This window comes from Athene noctua, chromosome 6 (assembly GCF_965140245.1).
Source record: "Athene noctua chromosome 6, bAthNoc1.hap1.1, whole genome shotgun sequence".
NCBI classification, from domain to species: domain Eukaryota; kingdom Metazoa; phylum Chordata; class Aves; order Strigiformes; family Strigidae; genus Athene; species Athene noctua.
This window is the reverse complement of record NC_134042.1, coordinates 45,975,975-45,994,433: the sequence shown is the minus strand read 5'-3', so window position 1 is coordinate 45,994,433 and position 18,459 is coordinate 45,975,975. Positions and strand designations below refer to the sequence as shown.

The following is an 18,459-nucleotide window of genomic DNA, read 5'->3' as shown; positions in this document are numbered from 1 at the left end:
AGTATGGGAACCCAGTCACATGCAGGAATGACACATACTGCCTTATCAGAACTACTGTTAATTGTCCTACTATATGCTAAAACTCTGCAGTAGACACTCCTGAGGATCCAGTAGTAGCTCCACTTCCAGGAAAAAATAAAAGGAGCAAATACCCATGTGCACCACGAGCAGATGTGGATTTTGGCCTCCAACCTACAGCAACCAGATGTTGATAAAGTAACATGATTTTTAACTCGGCACATACCTTATTTATCAAGATACAACTTTCAGAAACAAGCTCTGGAACAGTTCCACTAAACACACGCACTACATATTGTTCCCACAGACAGTTAATTATATAGCTTAGTGGAAAAACCTCATTAATGTTATCCAGTTTACAGAAAGTATTTATATTTATCAGTGGAACAATATCTTGCAAAAAGCACTTGTCTGATTAGACATGTCTTCCCTTTTAGAGATGAAATAAAGCACTGAACTACAAATTTTGCCCACTACCAACCAATCATGCAGCAATCAAAAATGAACATTCATAAGAATGAAGACAGAATCAGAAATTAGGAGGGCAGCATCATAAAAGATGGGATACGCAAGGGTCTTACTTTTTATTTACAGCAAATATATTACAGTAAAAAAGCTTAACATGGCTCATATTGTGGTTGTGTAAGGATGATACATATGCTTACATCAAACAGGTTTAATTTCCTTGGCACTAACTGAACCAAATGCTAGGATTCAACACAGAAATAAGAAACAGAACATTTATTAGGCAAACTCTACATTAACTGTACACATCTGCGACCGGAGTTTCAATGCAATCCAAAGAATATAAACAAGCCATCAGGATGGCAAGAAGTTTTTCGACAAACATGTTTTAACCTCAAGACAAGGCTGTCTGGCACCATTTAAAAGTTGCTGCACTGAACACAGTGATTTTAAAGAAATGTCATAGATGATTAAGACACTGAAAATTCACTACAATGAAGAATCCCATTATTTTTCCTTATTTCTTTCTTTTTTTACTCCCACAACACAAGAGTGTTAAAAGGTTGCATGGCAGACAAGCTGGATGCAACAGCTGGAGGGTTTTCCCTGTCAAGCAAAGTGACTTGCAGCAAGAGACATGCTTTATGCAACAAAACCGATGATACACAGCTTGTGTGGGTTCAGATAAGAAGATCTAAGAGCAACAAATGTTGAAGCCTTATAAGCTCTCTCCATTATAATCAGAATCCTGAGAAAAGCAGGGTCCAAATTACTCCAAGTGAATTTAGGCTCACTTACATACAACAAAATTGTCCAGATACATCAACAGTAGTAAACAGAGTTAATGCAGTGTTAATCTTTTTACATTTTAATGACTAGCTATAAAAACAGAAACTAGCATGTTATAATCTGTTTACATTTCCTGAGCTTAGTTAAATCAAGAAGGAATGAACATTATAAAAATCCCGGTAAGTCACCAATAAATTAAAAATGTACATAACCTCTATAGCTTAAGAAGCCTTACAATGCTCAGAGTGAAGTCTGCCATCCGATACCACTGCCTTTCCTTTAGGCCTCCTGCACAGAAACCATGCCATTAACTTCACCTGCAGTACTGAGATGCTATGGAATTGTAGGTCTTTTTTTTTTTTTTTTTTTTTTCCCCCTGCTCTCCCAAGTGCCCTCCTAGCAGACTATGTGATAGCCTTTCCTAAACAAATCATAGGAGAGCATTCAAACACTGCAATGCTCTACTTCCAGTTCAGGAAACAATGTTCTCAGAAACGCAATGTGCTACTGAAATTCAAATTTACTAGCAGCAGTTATTTGGGTGGACTCTCAGCTCCTGCACATAACATCACTACATTGGCAGCAGGTTTAGTATCCTTTGGGGGAACAAACCAATGAAAATCTACACAGAAGACTGGAGGAAAGACCCATAGCAATAAAGAACTCATCTTAGCGGTTTCTTTAAAAGCCAACATCTTGCATTTGAGAAAAGCACTCGACCTACATGAGTCATACACATGTTTATTTATGCATGTTTATTTCCTGCATAGTGAATGATGTGTACCTTGGAATAAAACCCAAGCTTTGAGTATATACTGAGAGTATGGGTATTTGTAATATCGGCAGATTAGTTCAAACCCAAATGCTCAAACTCAATTGTCTCAAAGACTTGCAGAGCATGAAATTTGATAAAACAAACTACTTTTTAAAAAATTGTCTGCTTATACCATGATTTTTATTTTACGGTGCAGAGAAAGAGAGGTAGAATGGTTTATCTCCTCAATATCATTTTCTGTGCAGTATTTATAAAGTATCAGAAAAAAAACTATAGGTTTTTGGTGAAAACGCCAGCTTTCCCCCTAAGAATTATATGGAATCTCTTCTTTCCACTGAAGTGGTGCAAACTAAGTAACTGGAATGTGGTTCAGAAGAGCTCTTCTTCCCATTAGCCTCACTACATAATTTTTGTTACCAAGTTCTGCTTTTAAGAAGTCATTGCAGAAATACTCCTATACAGGACACAAAAATACCTAGCAGATGCAACCTACCCAACAAACTACATTTACCAGCCAAATAATATCATGTCTGCTCCTAAAAAAAGCACTCACTCTTGCTCTACTTACATGATCCCTCTTATTCATGCTACTGAGAGGGACAAAAGAGGTATGGAAGGCCACATGACCCTTCCCCTCTTTGGTGACGACCACAGGTAAGAGCATCATCGTCACTCTGGCTGGCAGGAGCTACAGGCACCTTCTGTTCCTGCCACTGTCCACCTTCTGCAGGAGGAGGATGGATGGTGCTTTAGTGATGAGTGCTCCTCAAACAGGGTAGGAAGGACAAGCTGACCAGGAGAGACAGCTTAGTAGAAACCATACTAGTAAGATAAATATCCATCTTTCCCTGGTGTAAGACAAGCCTGCAGCGCTACAGTTTTCATGATTGTCATCAGACAAGGGAGAGAGATGAAAACACCTTGGGTCCTGCAGCTGCAGACAAGAAGAACGTGATCCAGAGTGCAGCGCATTTCCCACTGAGCCGAGAGCCTCAGACCCAGCAGTGCCAGGCAAAGGCAGGCCAGAGGCAACAGGGTGGGATGTGACAACGAGGGCTCCATCCCTGACCCCTGCTCTTAGAGCATTGTGAGAGATGATGTATCTGGAAGAGAAGGACCCGCCTGTTGACATTTCGGGGAGCACAAGGCTGGAGCTCCAGCCTTATTCACACAGCAGCGACTGTTCTAGGGTGGGATTTGAGTCATGAAAGTCAGACTGCTGCATGTTGACCTTTAATTTACCCATAGAAAGTCAAATAAATTACATTAAATTAAATTCAGACAAAGCAGATGCTAGCTTATTTATTACAAAGCTCAGCTTTCTCTTTCTTTCAACTTGTTTTAGAGACGGGCAGCTCCTGGGAGCAGACCTTCACTCTTAACTCAGTCAGACAAGAGCAGTTCTGTAGAGATGGCCAGAGTGACTCTCCTGCAGCAATACCAGCCACAACAAGACCTGACTGTCCCTAGGGACGTCCTGCAAAGGCACGTGAGCACCATCGTTCCCTGCTTGCTCTCTACACTTCTTGCCTCACCCAGGTCTTCTCCCTCCTTCTCTATAAAGCAGTGTGGTCTCACAGTGGAAGACAATTCTTTGCTGCCAACACTGCCTTCTATTGTCGTATCTTTTAAGAACTCTATGAATTGATTAATATAAAGAATATTTACTTCATTTCAGAGAAACTGATACTGCCCTGCAAATATATAACTTGTCATTAATTTTTGATAGGCTTGGGTAAGGAAGCTTGTGTACAATAACAGGGTCATGTTTACAATACAGGTTGGAAAATTTTTTTTTCTTTCGGTTGTAGCACTATGAGACAACTAATGCTACTGCACTCAAATAATCAACAGGCACACTGCTCCTTTTTACCTGTCCTCATGTCTGTCCTTCAATCTGCTCCCTTGCAGCAGCATGCCTAAGAGCAGAGCTACACAATTAAGAGATGCTTTGCTTTCAGCCACACATGCTTTATACGCAGTCTATTTTCTCTCTTTTTCTTTTGTTCACTGGAAACATTACTCCCATTAATTTCAACTTCAAACTATGATCCACCAAAATAAAAAATTTCAAGTACGAACCCAAACATTATTGCTGGGTTATGGGTCAATGTAAACTGACCAGAGTCAATGCCACCCTAAAATTCACTTTACAAAAGTAAGGATTGTTCGATTACATTTGCTGACCATAGACAGCTTCTTTCACTATTCATACAGTTTGAAGACTGAAGATTTGCTGGGAACAAGACACAGTCCATGTCCTCTGGAAATAAATGGAACTAATAGCCATCATCGTCATCCATATCACAGCCATAATCTGAAACACACAAAGACAAAGGCATATAAAAATGTAAATATTCCAGGTAGATACAAGATACAACAAAAGTATTACTACTTTCAGGTTGTTTTCCTGCTGTGTAACTAGATGGTAAGGTTTTGGCTTAAGTAAGCATTTTAAAAAAATCAGTAATTTTCTTAGTGCTAAATAAAAAGTTCTTGCATGTACTTTGCTTAATGAAATAAAATTACTTGTAGGCATGTATGTGTAAATATATTTTCTCACTTGTCGCTGGACCCCCATTTAGGAATACTTGGCACATGGATGTGTGAAATGCTTGGTTTAATTTAGAGGTTAAGGTGATCAAGCCTGATTGTCACAAGTAATTTGGAACATGGTGTCTGATAAGCAGCAGCATACCTTTACAAGTAGGCACAGTTCTCACTAGACATAGACATGCAGAAAAAAGCTGCCTTGTTGATATTATTCATGGATTTATAAGATGAAACTGTGAGGGTTCAGAGATGGCTCAGAGTTCCCATCGACATCAAAGGAGTCATGCAACAAATCCTGACCAACGCATCTGACTCAGATCTCCCGTGTCTACTTAGTCCTACTCCAAATTTTGACCAGATTTTTTTTTAATCCAGTTTTATTTTCTTAAAACAATGCTGAGTGCAAAGACTGTGTGATGTGTGTGTCAGATGGCAAGTCTGCGTGTTTCTAATGCACCAGTTTCTCTTCTGTGTGCAGTGAATGCAGTGAAACAGATACTTTCTGTTGCGTAGACAAACCTACGAATAACTATTACATATGAGCATTCAGTAAAGTTAACCTTTATATTCCAAATTCAATACAGTGCCAACATTTCATTCAAAGAGTCAAGCAAATGCTCGGAAGCAGAATTAAGTGTAAACTATAATAATTTGCGTGGAATGGGTGAAGTTCACCATCTGTAATTCCTGGAGTTACTCCAGGCAGACAGGTCTAAAACCCATGAAGAAAGTAGTTAGAAAGGAGTAATTTGTTCTGCTGAGCAGCTCTACACACCTGGGTTTGAATTCTGGGAACACTCCTTTCCTTTTTTTTCTTTTTTTTTTTTAAACTCTGATTTTTCAGCTGTCGTCCAGACCAGACAGGGAGTAGTGGAATGTTCTCAGAATGGTTTAAAAATAGTAACATTTACAAAGAAAAAAAGCTCAGTGACCTTTATTCTATTTTTGTGGGGGGTTTATTAATAAACATAGACCCACCCTCCCCCACATGGGTGCCTTTTCTTGGGAACATTATTCTAATAATAAACGCAGGCAACAAACTGTTTTTCCTACAGTTCAGCAATTATTTTCCAGTGGAGAAATCAATTTAAAAGCAACAGACACTTTTGCGAAACGTATACATATTGTCCATGAAAGCTAAATTAATAGTACTGGAAAGATTTTTGCAGTAAATAACATTTCAGTAGGAAACTTATTCACATCTTCCTTTTTCACAACCCATAATTAGCAGCTCTCATTTAAAAAATATTTTTGTGTATTCTCAAAACTTCTAAGGGGAAGTTTTTAATAAGGGATAAACATGGGTATGTCCAGCTAGGAAAAACTGCAGCAGAGAAGATACTGCCTTTTGCTGCCACCAAAGAAACCTAATTAAAAGAGTGGCTTTGCTGGATAACCCAAAGAAATTAGCACACATCTGTGTAACATACAGCACGCCGTACGCGATCAATGCAATTTCTGTACTTGGTCAAGAACTATTTCTTCCTAACACTTTCCCCAGAAATGGAGTGTGACAATTCATTCTGGTTTGAGCTGGATAGCCACATCCACAGGGCTCGGGGACAACCTGGGCATCGCTGCAGCCTCAGCTGAGAAGGCAGGGAGGGGCAGGGGCAGGGCAGCTCAGCTCAGGGGGCAACGAGCCGTAATTCCTCAGATCCTCATTAATAAACCTAGTTCTGAGATGGTGTAACATCAGTTTGTTCTTGAGAAGCCCTCTTAGCCTAAAGCTCGAGATGCAGAGTTTTCTCAAGAGGAGTCTCTAAGAAGGTCAGGTTTCGGACAAGGGTGACTCCAGGCTTTCCCACAGGAATGGGCAATGCCGGAAAGGCGGCAGGAGCTCTGCATGGGATGAGCTGTGGAGGACAGGGATAAGCAGGGGAGCACTGCCTGACTGTCCTCAGCCTTGCAACAACGAACCTCAGAGCACCAGCAGACAGTAATTTAGACAGCACCCCAGCTTACCGTTTCCTCCCATTAACTGCAAGGCACTCATGCAGTGATCGTCATCCTCTTCTATTTCTTCCTCTTCCATCTCTTCATCAGGGTTGTAGGCTACTGGGCCACTCTCCACTAGCACAGCTGCTGGTTTTTCTAAGTCAGAGGCTTCTGCTTGTGCATTTGGAAAGATCATCTGCACAAAGAGAAGAGGGGACAGTAGAGCAGCCCTTCCTCTTGTTCAAGATTTGTACAAAACTTGGCGAGAGGCTTAGCTGTTCTGCGAGACATGCAAGTTGCTCAAAGAAATGTTGCCTGAATGCAAGCTAGGCACAAACACCCAGTTTTCACGTAATTCGTAGCCAGGTAACCAAAATATCCGGAGATAGTAACAGCAGAACAAGGATCCTCTTGCAAGCACAAAGTAAGGAGAAAACTGGGAGTAAAGGCTCCACAGTAGAGCTCTGCAGGAAAACTTACAACCTTTTCCTCACTGTGGAAATGAGGAAAACTCACATCAGGCCTATTACACAATAACAATGTTATTGACACTTTAATGATAGCAAAAATGTACCCTTCAAATAAGAAAAAAACCCAACATGTATTAGTTTTGACAGCTCTGGTTGGATTTATTCGGAGGCACAATGAGCTGTGGAACAAATAGCACTCTTTAAACAGCACTTATTGTGATGGCAGAGCACTAAGTTGATAATACACACCAGCACCTGTAACATGACCTAAGAAATGCATCAGAATAATGATCTCCAAACACTGACTTGGGAACTGATCACTGACGGAACCCATTCCATACATGCACCTGCCCAGCTGCTCCAAGGTTAGGCAGGACACAGCAGGGCAGGGGAGAATGGGCAACACTGCAAGAAGGCAGAGGTGAATTTGGAGAAGGTAATATTGTCTTCAGTTCACTAATAACAGATCTGGGACTGGGGCAGGAACCAGCAATGTGGTCTGCCCCAGCACAGCCCAGGCTCTGGTCTCTTTGGAGCTCTCACTTCCATGGTGTGCCCAGTCTAGGGCTTCACCTCTCTCTCTCATGCAGGGAAGAAACATCACAGGAGCTTTATCTCCACCAGCTTTGTAACAGGGCACTCATTACCTCTGTTCTGTATTTGGACTACTTGGGTTTGTACACTAGAGCCTGTGGCCTAAAAAGACATCCCATGAAGGACATTAAAGATTAACCATTAACGGTGCTTTGCCACGTAAGCAATTTTGAGAAGGGAATACTTAACAGTACCTGTCACTAGTCAGCAGTTATCAGCACTGAGAGTCATCTCCCACACCAGGGAAGATGAAAAGACTGTGATCACCTCCTTGGGAAGGACAGTGGTGAGGTGCTCCTCCTAACAATGAATGGTCCAAAGGAGACCAAGAAACCCCAACTCCTCTGGTCCCTACCATGAGAAAAGTCCTACAGTGCTTCAAGTTTTAAATTACAGTGAACAACTATGTACTGCTGCATCCTCTCCAATTCCATTGGCAGTAAGTTCTGATTCGGTGTTGTAATTTTTATTTATTTATTATAAATGTATTTACTTGGGATGCAGTAACTCCCAGAATCCCTGTAACTCCAGGCACTTTAGAGATATGCCATAAGAGAAAATCCCTGTACCGGAAAGTTGATAGCCTAATTATTCAAACATCAAAGCTGTTCCTGAAGTTGTCATATACCATGACAGTCAATCTAAAGAATCTGCTTGAGTTTTTCAAAGTCACCTAAGGGTTTGCTCCAATAGCTCATTAATAGGGTAAAAGACACCCATTAATTTTAATAGAAAATCAAGTATTTAGATATTTGGATCACTCAAAGACAGGTTTTCATGATTTTTTAATGCTCAAATTAATCATATTATTTAAGAGGAACTTCCTTTCAGTCTATTTTATGTTTCCTACCACTGCTTTTGCCTCTAGAGTGATCAAATTGAGTCCATCTAGGTTTTCAGTAGAAGCAGAAATAGATCCACCAGTTTGAGAGGAATCAACACCATAATACATATCAATTTACATGCTTGAAAGTATCCATCTGCTCTGAAAAAGTGGGTAAATATAAAGGAGCTACAATTGAGTCATTATTTTTTAAAATTGCACCACGCTAATTAAAATGTGACCTTCTTCTAATTATCATGTCCACTCCAGACTGCTACACTTCTAAAAATGTGCAGAGTTTTCTAATGAGCACAGCATAAGAAGTGAAAATGTATTTCCCCAGGCAGGATATCAAACTGTTTCTGAAAATCCATGGGTTTTAGTCATTTTAAAAATAAGGCAGTCAAACAATGCCTTTAAACAGAACTTCCTGAATTCACTTCCAGACATCCTGGACATGGAGTCTGGCACATATCTGTATGGATGGATGGGCCATTGTCAAAGCATGTTAAACCACTGCAGGTAACTGGTTCACTTTCAAAAGGGTGTGTGTCACATGTTCATGGGAAAAAGGACAAATACCTTTGGTATATTAGGAACAGAACTTTTAGATGCAGTTATTTTATCATACACAAAATGCGTATGTCTACTCCGTACAGCGTGAAAATAATAGTGAAAGAAAGCAGTTATTGCTGTGACTGATAATAATCGTGGTCCCTTCAGCAGAAAATGCAGGTGCACAAAACCACCCAAGCAGGGTTTCTGATGGAGGCCAGTACTAGCAGTGACTTTTCTACGGCACTATTATATTTTCAAACTAAACGAACAAACCAACCAAAGAGTAAGCCATGCTATAGGGTAAGCTGTCACTGTGTGTCTCCTCACTGGTCTCGTGCAGAAGCCCAGCCCTTCCCTTGGGTCAGCACTGGCTGCACAGAAAAGGCGTTTTGCATCATCCCCCTTTTCCACAGGGATGGTCCAAGTGCTGAGAAGCTGGCACAAGCTCTGCCCTCTCCTACTCCTCGTCTGATAAATAAGTTTTTAGATGTTTGCAGGGAGTCTTCTCTTTTTTGCTGTCTAACCAGGCATTATGAGGCTGTGCTAATGTTACTGATGGGTATAAGGGCAAATCTTGGTCAGGAAACAGGCAGCCTCAGCTTTGCAGTGTTTGCTGTAACTAGCTCCTGGTCTGATCAGAGAGACAAGACTCTGGTTTCTTTTGCCCATATCTACCACATAACAGAGTTGGGCTGAGAAAGGACTGCGGGAATTTCCAATCTCAAACTGTTGCACTAGGAGAAGTGCTAGACTTTACATACCTCTTCAGTGGCAGCCTTTTTAGCAAGCTGTGTTGAAATTAAGGGTCTTAATCTGCAAAGAAGGAAAGACAAAATGGTGAACATTAGAAAAGTTACTCCACACACAAGGGTTTGACACAGAGTATTCACTCTCCAAACAGTGAAAGCATTCTGCTAGTGTTATGTTGTGCAATTATTTTTTTAAAGTAATTCTTTAAAGTAAAGAATGGAGAGCCACAGACTCCACAATAATTAATACACACATTCCTTTGTGAGTGTCTGCCCCACTTCAGGAGAATAAGAAAAGATGCCAGTCAACAAGCACAGTAGCAAAATCCCATCTCGAACTGGAGCCCCAGCCCGTCCCAAAGGTGTTTGAAATAGATAGTTTTGTCACATATTATAAAAGTCAAAAGACAACTGATTTTCTGGAAGAATGCAGACATGGCAAAGCCAAGTCACATTCCGAATTACCCAGCACCACTCTGCATTTGCTTCCCTGTATTTGATGCTATATACAGGATACCAGTAAGACTGTACACGCAGGATATCATAATCATCACAGGTGAAATTCTAACTTCCAGCTACAGAAATCATCAACAAAAACAAGGGGACCCCTAAATGAGAAATGACAGAAATTGAACATAAACATTTTAAAAAATTCTGCATCAGATATAAAAAAGACCTGCATATTTGGGGAGAAAAGATGGATCAGTATCACTTTACAGCTAAGTGTTAAATATTGTTCTTTCTGAAAAACATTTCATAGCCTGCTGTCTCCTTATTGCCACGAAGACTGTTCTCAATCCATCATTTAGTGTTGCTTTCTGGTGTCTCCTCCTCATCTAGATGTATCTAGCCACAAAGAGGATGAGTTGCTTTCTACTGAAACTGCTCAGACAGCTCCTCAAGTACGCCTTTTAACTAAGTCTAGGCAAACAACTTAATGAATGCCAATTTATGTCTCCAGAGGTATAGTGTTTTATGATAAGCAGTATCTTTCTTCTCATTTTTCTATTAGTCATTCCTCCCTGTTAACACACAGATACTGGTTGTTTTCCTACTTATTTATTTATTTCAAATAATCAGCAGGAGAAAACAAAAACCCCAAGAACAAGCAGGGAAGACTCAGATCATTATCTCTGATGGAGAAGACAATATTAAAATAGAAGATATAGGCTAAGATCCAAAAAGGTTCAGAAACTGGTCATCTCTGAAATGCTTTGCAAGATCTGAAAGGCATTTCAGCAACCAGTGTAGTCCAAGGTGCCTCCTTACAGAAGATCTAAATAAAAAGAAGCCACAGGGAGGGTTCAGGAGATGTACTACCGAAGGATCCAGAACACACTATTCTCTTACAGATACTTCTGGTCATATTTTGACCCACATAAACTATCTATTACTTACAAATCCTGGTAGACTTCTGGGCTTAGAGAGAATGTATTTGAAGGCATGAACACACTCCTCCCTGTGTGCCTGACCTCTTCTTTCCTTTATCTAACCTGAATTGTAGAGTTTTCACAGAATCATAGACTGGTTTGGGTTGGAAGGGACTTTTAAGGGTCATCTAGTTCAACCCCCCTGCAGTGAGCAGGGACATCTTCAACTAGATCAGGTTGCTCAGACCCCTGTTCAACCTGACCTTGAATGTTTCCAGGGATGGGGCATCTACCACCTCTCTGGGTAACCTGTGCCAGTGTTTCACCACCCTTATCATAAAAAATGTCTTTCTTATTTCCTAACATTTGAGATGGCCTACCTACTGTCAATCACTGTTTTCCAAAAGTCACCCTGTTTAGATGTTTACAAACATATAGATGCAGCAATGTCAAAAGGTTATGTAGCTGAAGGATGCTAATTACCAAATAGGTTGTATTACATTGACGTGACTGAAAAAACCCTGTACAATGGTAAGAAACGAAGGACTTTTATTTTAAACCAGTAGTAGTGATTATTGCAATTAACATTGTACCAAAGATAGCACCTATTTCCTCCTGCTTCCAAAAGACATCAGACCTCCCTGTATCACCCTGAAATCTTTCCTCCCCCCAATTAAAATCAAGCTGTTGAGTAAGACTCACAAGGTAATCAGAAACTGCTGACATTTCTTTTAGAGCAAATTATACATGTGCTCACACAGTGAAGAAAACAATCACAGCTATAGGAAGCAAAGAGTAAACATTCCAGTTTCATTTTAATTAAAATGATCCCCTAATGAAAATAAAAAGATTCATGATTATAAAAAGCCTATTTGCAAACTTTAGTGCTAAATCCAAGAGCCCTTCTACACCATTTTTCAGCAGCAAGTGATTCTCACACCCAAGCTGAAATTAAAGCTGTATTTCTGTTCCACGATAATTGCTCACAAAGTATACACCTTCACTTCGTTACTAGAAATACAGTGCTGCCATTCGATTTGGGCAACACAGTTTTTCTCTCAGCATAATATCAAATGCATCCAAAACCAGCGGGTCAGATTCTGCTCCTGCTCTGGCTGTTCCACTCCTGCTGCAGCGCAGACCTGGAGGGGTCACTCGGCGTGTGGGCTGGACAGCCCAGCTCACTGCACCTTGGTACTACGTGCTACCTACAAACACGAGCAATGAAACCAGAAAAAAAGGCAAAACCATCACAAAAAGAGACAAAACCTGATTTCTCCCCTGAAATAATGTTTTTGATTAAAATTATATAAAAGTTATAAATATATAAAAAGAGAAGTTGATTTCTCTCCCTTGGCTCTTCTTATGCCTATGGAGAACCTTACTATTACTGTACAAAACAATTTATAAGGTTTTATAGTGGGGTTTAGCTTTGTTTCTTAAATGCCCCGATGCCCTGACCTCCTTAAACCAGAGCAGCTGCTGCCACACCAGCCATATGGAGCAATAAATTACTGGCTGCCATGGCTACAGAGATGGGCTCCTTCTGCTGTCTGGCTGCACCACAGAGGGCAGAAAAAAGTGTCTTCACAGAAAAGCATGAGTACTTTCGAGGCTGAGATAGGTTTGAGTATTAATGATCAAAAAAACACCTTGAAAAAAACAAGTAACTGAAGTATCTTATCCAACTTTTAATGTGCAGGACTCAACCTCATCTGTAAAAGGCTGCCAAGGTACACACACATACACACTATACATGAAAAATCCTGTCCATTACAGCTCAGTCTGAAGTCAGGGTTGCCAAGTTTCATAAATAACATTAATACCCTGCCTCAAGATACGACCCCATATATGCTAAAGCACCAACAGTCTCTATTGAAAATGTAATGTCTAGTCTTCAGTAGTTGTTCACTATTTATGATGATTTCTGGTTCAGGGCACTTTCATTATGAACTTTGCAAATTAATACAGTATCTCGTGGGAGGGAGTAACAAAACAAGCAACTTTCTGAACAGCAATGTGATCCGTAAAATGGGAAGAGAAGATTTCATATAGCCCCAAGTGTTATATCCACATTTCAAACTGCTTCAAATGTTATGCAGATCTACAAATGCTCGTGTCAGCCAACACATAGAGCACTGGAAGCAGATAATCCTGACATGTTCGCAACAAAAACTAATGGCATGGTACATGGCATCAGAGGCTGCTCCCTGCCGAATCTGCTCTGCTCTCTGTTGAGATGTGCACGTTAACACCTAGGTTTGTCCTCCAGCTTAACAATTTAAAAGAAGATTCAATATAATAGCTTCTGACAGTGCTGGAGATCACACAGACTGAACTTTCAAAGTGAACAAATCCTCTGAAAAACAAGCTGGCTGTGACAAACAACTGTTTTTATTTTGCTTATTATTTAATAACAAAAGATTACACAGCACAGTACATAAAATGGAAAGAGCACTGCAAGGTAATAAAAGCACCTCACTTGCATCAGGCTGTTTGCCCACCAAAAAGGTTTACGATACCATAACAATCTCCTCAGTGCAATCCTGCAAGTAATTTGGAAACTCAACCAAAGCTGTGTTTCTAACTGAATTTTAATTTAATCCATCCAAGTAGGGAACATCTTATTGCTTCTTACCGCCCATACTAATTTTATACACGGATGATCCCAGAATACGCGATGGAAACCAGAGATACAGCGGAGCCCACAGCCACAAGCCTGCAGTGTAATTATGCAGGTCATCTAAGACAAATGCCCATAAAACCTGTATATCCATACCACAGGCTTTTCATACGTATGCCACTTTAGTGACAGAAAAAGCTACTGAGAAACAATTTGGCAAGAGACCGGTCAGCTTCTCCATACTGGCTGAGATCCTCCTCCCACCTGAGCCCAGATGGTTTTGCCTCGGGAGGTCGGTTTACCAGACATCTGCGTAAGAACAAAATTAATACAAATGTTTACCCCACCTAAGAGTGCCCTTTAATTAGATACCATCAATGTTATCCTTACCGCAAAGCTGGGAATTACCTCTCTACAAGGATTTAATACTCTTGATGGAAACACAACAGCATCAGGAGATAAAGACCCCCCGTTCTGCCGTTAGGTCAGGACAAAGGGGTGACCCTCCTGGACTCAGACCACTGCTCTTTTCCACAGGGTGAAATAGAGATTGCAACCAAGAACCCAGAGCACTTCACGGTTTGCACATCCAGCTGCAGATCCCACCATCTTCTGCAGCTGCTTCTGGCTGAGAGCTGGGTGCTCACACGAGCTGTTCCCTCCCCTAGAAAGGGAACTGAGGTGCATGGCCAGGGCCATGGCTAGTTGTGACACCAATGAACAGCTGCACAATGCCTTGAGGATGAGCTGGGGTGTAAGGGTGCACTGTGGCACGCCAGAAGTTCAGACACAACCACACCATCATGCTCTGCAGAAAGATAAAGATCTCTGATGCTCGTACCTTGAACCACCGTGAATGTGAAGCAGGAAGGTATTTTGGGCTTTCTGAAGGCCAGGCTGACCAGCCCTTTGCCCAGCCCAGCTCACCAACAGTGTGAAAGCCCCAAGGAGTTTCCCTGAATCACTCCTCTTAGTGATAGGGCTGAGAGACCCCGACCAGCGACCAGAAGACACCACCTGAACGGCACATCCACACTGCAATGAGCTCAGCTCATGCACAGTGAGGTCCCTTGGAGCTGGCTAACCCCAGTGCTGCCAGCTGTACAAACGTGACTGATGGAGCAGTAGGCTGGGTCTGAACGCTCCTAGATACTCCCAGACACCTGGGCAGCAGGACTAGGATGTGCTGAGCAGCACATGAGCCAGCTACTTCTAGCTCTGTTCCAACACACCTATGTGAACTGCACCAACCACAACAACACGGCCAACCTTTTCCTCTGTTTCCAGGCAAGCCACGCTACAGAAATAGCCATTTCAGGCAGAAAAAAAAAAAGCAAAGCTGAAGTGACAACAAAAACTTGAGTGAAATGAGAAATTGTTCCCACTTCTGATTCCCACTCAGTCATTTTTCATGCTGGATCAGAGGAGATTTCATCAGCACAGCTTTAGACGACACAGACATGTTCAGCACTAATGAGATTGGCCTTTTCTAGCAAATGCATAGGCTTAAGTATCTAGGGACCAAAACTCACAGGAGCAAACTGGCAAAAAATAAGAGTCTCTATCATTCACTAAAGGATGTGTTTATCAGCAAGGAACTAAGCACCTACATCAGTCACCAATACACTTTTGAAAAGCAGGACCTTTGCTAATGTATTGTGAACTAAACACCTGTTGCAGAGAGGCACAGAGGCCATGATATCTGTCTTCAATAACCCAACTCCGAGAGGGGAATATTTTCCTGCATAGCTGCAGCACTCATTCCTCTATTAGATGCTGTAAAATAGCAACTTGCTGTTCTTTCCACTGACTAAACCAAAAGATTTTCAACAGCAAAAATGAAAAGAATGAAATCTAAGGCCACCTTATTGGGACCAAATGAAATTATGCTACTGCAGCAGATCCAAAACAATCACTGCACATATCTGCTTCTAAAGGAAATTGCTGCAGAGCATGGGAAATTACAATTGCTCCAGGACAAGAAAGGCTGACTGATCTAATATTTCTGGTCAACACACCTTCTTCCTGGGTTTGTCAATAAAGATACTGATGAGCTCATCTCTCTACAGGTCAGGAAAATATTCACTGAAAATATGCTATTTCTTTCACTATGGAAATTTTTCCAGATGAAATGATGGCAGCAAGGCAAATCTGCACCTTGCTGGGAAAAGTTACTTAAAATAAGGAAGCTATGAAGCATTTTAATGAAGGTAAATGAGTAATCATGATGGTCTCAGTTAAGCAAGTCTAATGGCAGTGTCACTTTTAAAACATGGGCGTAAGAACTCATGTGGTGACAATCCAAATATGCCTAACTATCTCGTAGTGTGGTCTTTCGAATGGTGACAGTGCAGAATGCATGTTATGGTAGAAAGCACCATTATTAGCAGATAGTGCAAACAGAAATAATTCTTAAATCATGTTTGGAACTATAGTAACAGAAATTTAAAAAGCTAAATGAACACATTATCATCTCAACAGAAGGATTATGTTATTGAAAAGTTCTCAGCAGTAGCACTGCCTTCTGTTTCTGGTGCAGATATTTTTCTAGATTCAGACAAGGAGGATTACAGATATTTGGTTTTGGACAGGTGTTTTGATCAATCTCAACCTCATAAAAACAACTAATGAGGCAAAAGATGAAAAGAAAAACATCTTAGTAACCTGCAGTCTCTAAGAACAATCCACTGAGGTTGTTATACCCAAAGGTGATGTATCGTTAGATCTTCCCTGCTGACATTATAAGGACAAAAATCATTCTAGGCAAAGTACTAACTCACCTCTTCCACCACCTCCGATAGCACACACCACCGTGCAAATTGTTTCTCTCACCCAATTATGCAGCCAAAACTAATATTTCAAAATTCAGGTAACTATAGATTCATACAAGTAATCCATCAAGGAATAAAGATGGATGACAGATTTTTTTTTTCTTTTCCTTGTGTCTGGTCTCTTATACATTAAAGAGCAATTTCACTGCCAGCCATCTGGAAATCAATGTATTCCAAGCTTTATTTTATGATTACCAACATTCCCCTTCGTAACTCATTTCTAATTATAAGCAATAAATCATTCCTTCTTGCTTGTAATTTATAACACCCAATTAAGGCAAACCTCTTATTTAAATAGCAAATCTAGCTTTAAAACATCACATATTTTGAGGTATGCACAGAACATCTAATCAAGCAGCCGAATGGTAGAAGGATGATTTAACGTGGCTTTTGCAGCCACTGAGGAGACACTTGTGGAAGAACCCACTCTCCCCTCTGCCCCACGGGCACCAGGACTTTTCAAAACTGAAAGCACAGGTCTGATTTAATGCAGAAGAGATTGACACAACGCAGGGAAGTCCAGTGTCAAGGCTTCTCTTTACCATATCACAAAATTAATAAAGAGGCTGCATCAGAAGAAGCAGCTGTATTCTGGTCTAGTAAGAAGCTCTGGACATTTTCTCATTTCATTTCAGAAACTAGTGGTGAGAGAACGCAGTTCTAAATTTAATATTTAAAAAAACAACTCAAGCAACTTTTCCTGTGCCTGGATTTGCATTCAAGAAATGGACTGGCCTCCTCCTCCCAAGCCGAAGGACACCACCACGCATCGCCCAGGCTCTCACCATCTCAGCTACCCTCTATCACACAAGGTTTTGCTGGGTTAGCATATAGCATGGTGCTTGGCATAAGCATGGCATTCACTCGAATCACGCCCCATCCTTCATGGCCAGGAGAGGTTGAAGCAGAACAAAGCAGTTAAATCGTCTGCAAAGAAAAGGTGTCACCAAATACCAGATTATTCCTTCGGGGAGAAGTCTTTAATGGTGGTTTCCTATGGCAACTCTTACCAACAGAACAATATCAAAGAAATGTAGTGGAGGATGACAGATGAGACCAAACAGGGTGGGTCCAAAAGCACTGGCAAGGACACAGAGAAGTTTGTACTTTTATTTATTCTTCAGGGTAGGTCTGAGTAACAGGCATGTGAGTGCAAATACAAGAGAGAGGCTTCTTATAAATAGTTCTGCTGGGATTTGTCCGTTAGAAAAAAAAAACCTCACTCTTGTCAGAAAAGTATTTGATACCATTTTGGATACAGAATTTATTACATGAGAAACTGATCTCAGGAACGTGGAAGTGGTTCCCACTGAGATTTTATTCGGTCATCATACAGCTCAAGTCTGTTCCAGCTTCACATCATGTCATCTGGTAAGCGTTTACAGTAGGAATCAAGGGAACTGGATTTGGAAAAAATCCATCACAACTGACCTAAATCTGATCTGACCTGAATAATCAAATTAAATACCAAATTCAAAAATGGCTAGACAGAAGCAAAGAGAGGGAATTCATCAGCTGCAGGAGTTATCTCATGAGTTTCCTTTCCTCAGCCATACAGGAGGGTGAAGCACCCCACTTTTCCCAAAGAGCAGTGGTGATGGAGGCAACATGAACATGAGCACCCCTCGTACCAAAGGTGTCAAAATCCAAATGCACGAGCGCTGCAGGCTCCACTGTGTTCTCTTTCCTTTTCAGATACCATTGACTCCTGAGAGAGCAGTACTTGGAAGTGGGGAACAGACGATAGCAAGTAAATAAGAAAACCAAAGGGCAGCAGTGACCATGTCAGTACCATCTGGCCTTGCCTTTGCCTTACAGTTACCCAGACTCACCCCAGTGAGCATCCTTGGCCAGCACGGTCCTTGGTGCGTGTTGTTGCAACAACCACCCGTGTGCAGGTAAT

At 41.1% G+C, this 18,459-nt stretch overlaps 1 protein-coding gene across 4 annotated transcripts in view; it reads right to left on the bottom strand.

The window, feature by feature from the left end:
• Positions 1–578: 578 nt before the first annotated feature.
• Positions 579–18,459, bottom strand: part of BRF1 (BRF1 general transcription factor IIIB subunit) — a 176,941-nt gene continuing 159,060 nt past the window's right edge. For 3 of the 4 annotated variants that reach the window (XM_074908855.1, XM_074908856.1, XM_074908857.1), the window contains 3 exons: positions 9,745–9,796; positions 6,566–6,734; positions 579–4,364 (listed from right to left, as the gene is read on the bottom strand). In XM_074908855.1, the coding sequence (XP_074764956.1) occupies positions 4,327–4,364; positions 6,566–6,734; positions 9,745–9,796 (259 nt within the window). In that variant the 3' untranslated portion in view covers positions 579–4,326. Of the gene's footprint in view, positions 4,365–6,565; positions 6,735–9,744; positions 9,797–18,459 lie in introns of those variants that run through there. The other variant, XR_012633819.1, reaches the window with a different exon arrangement.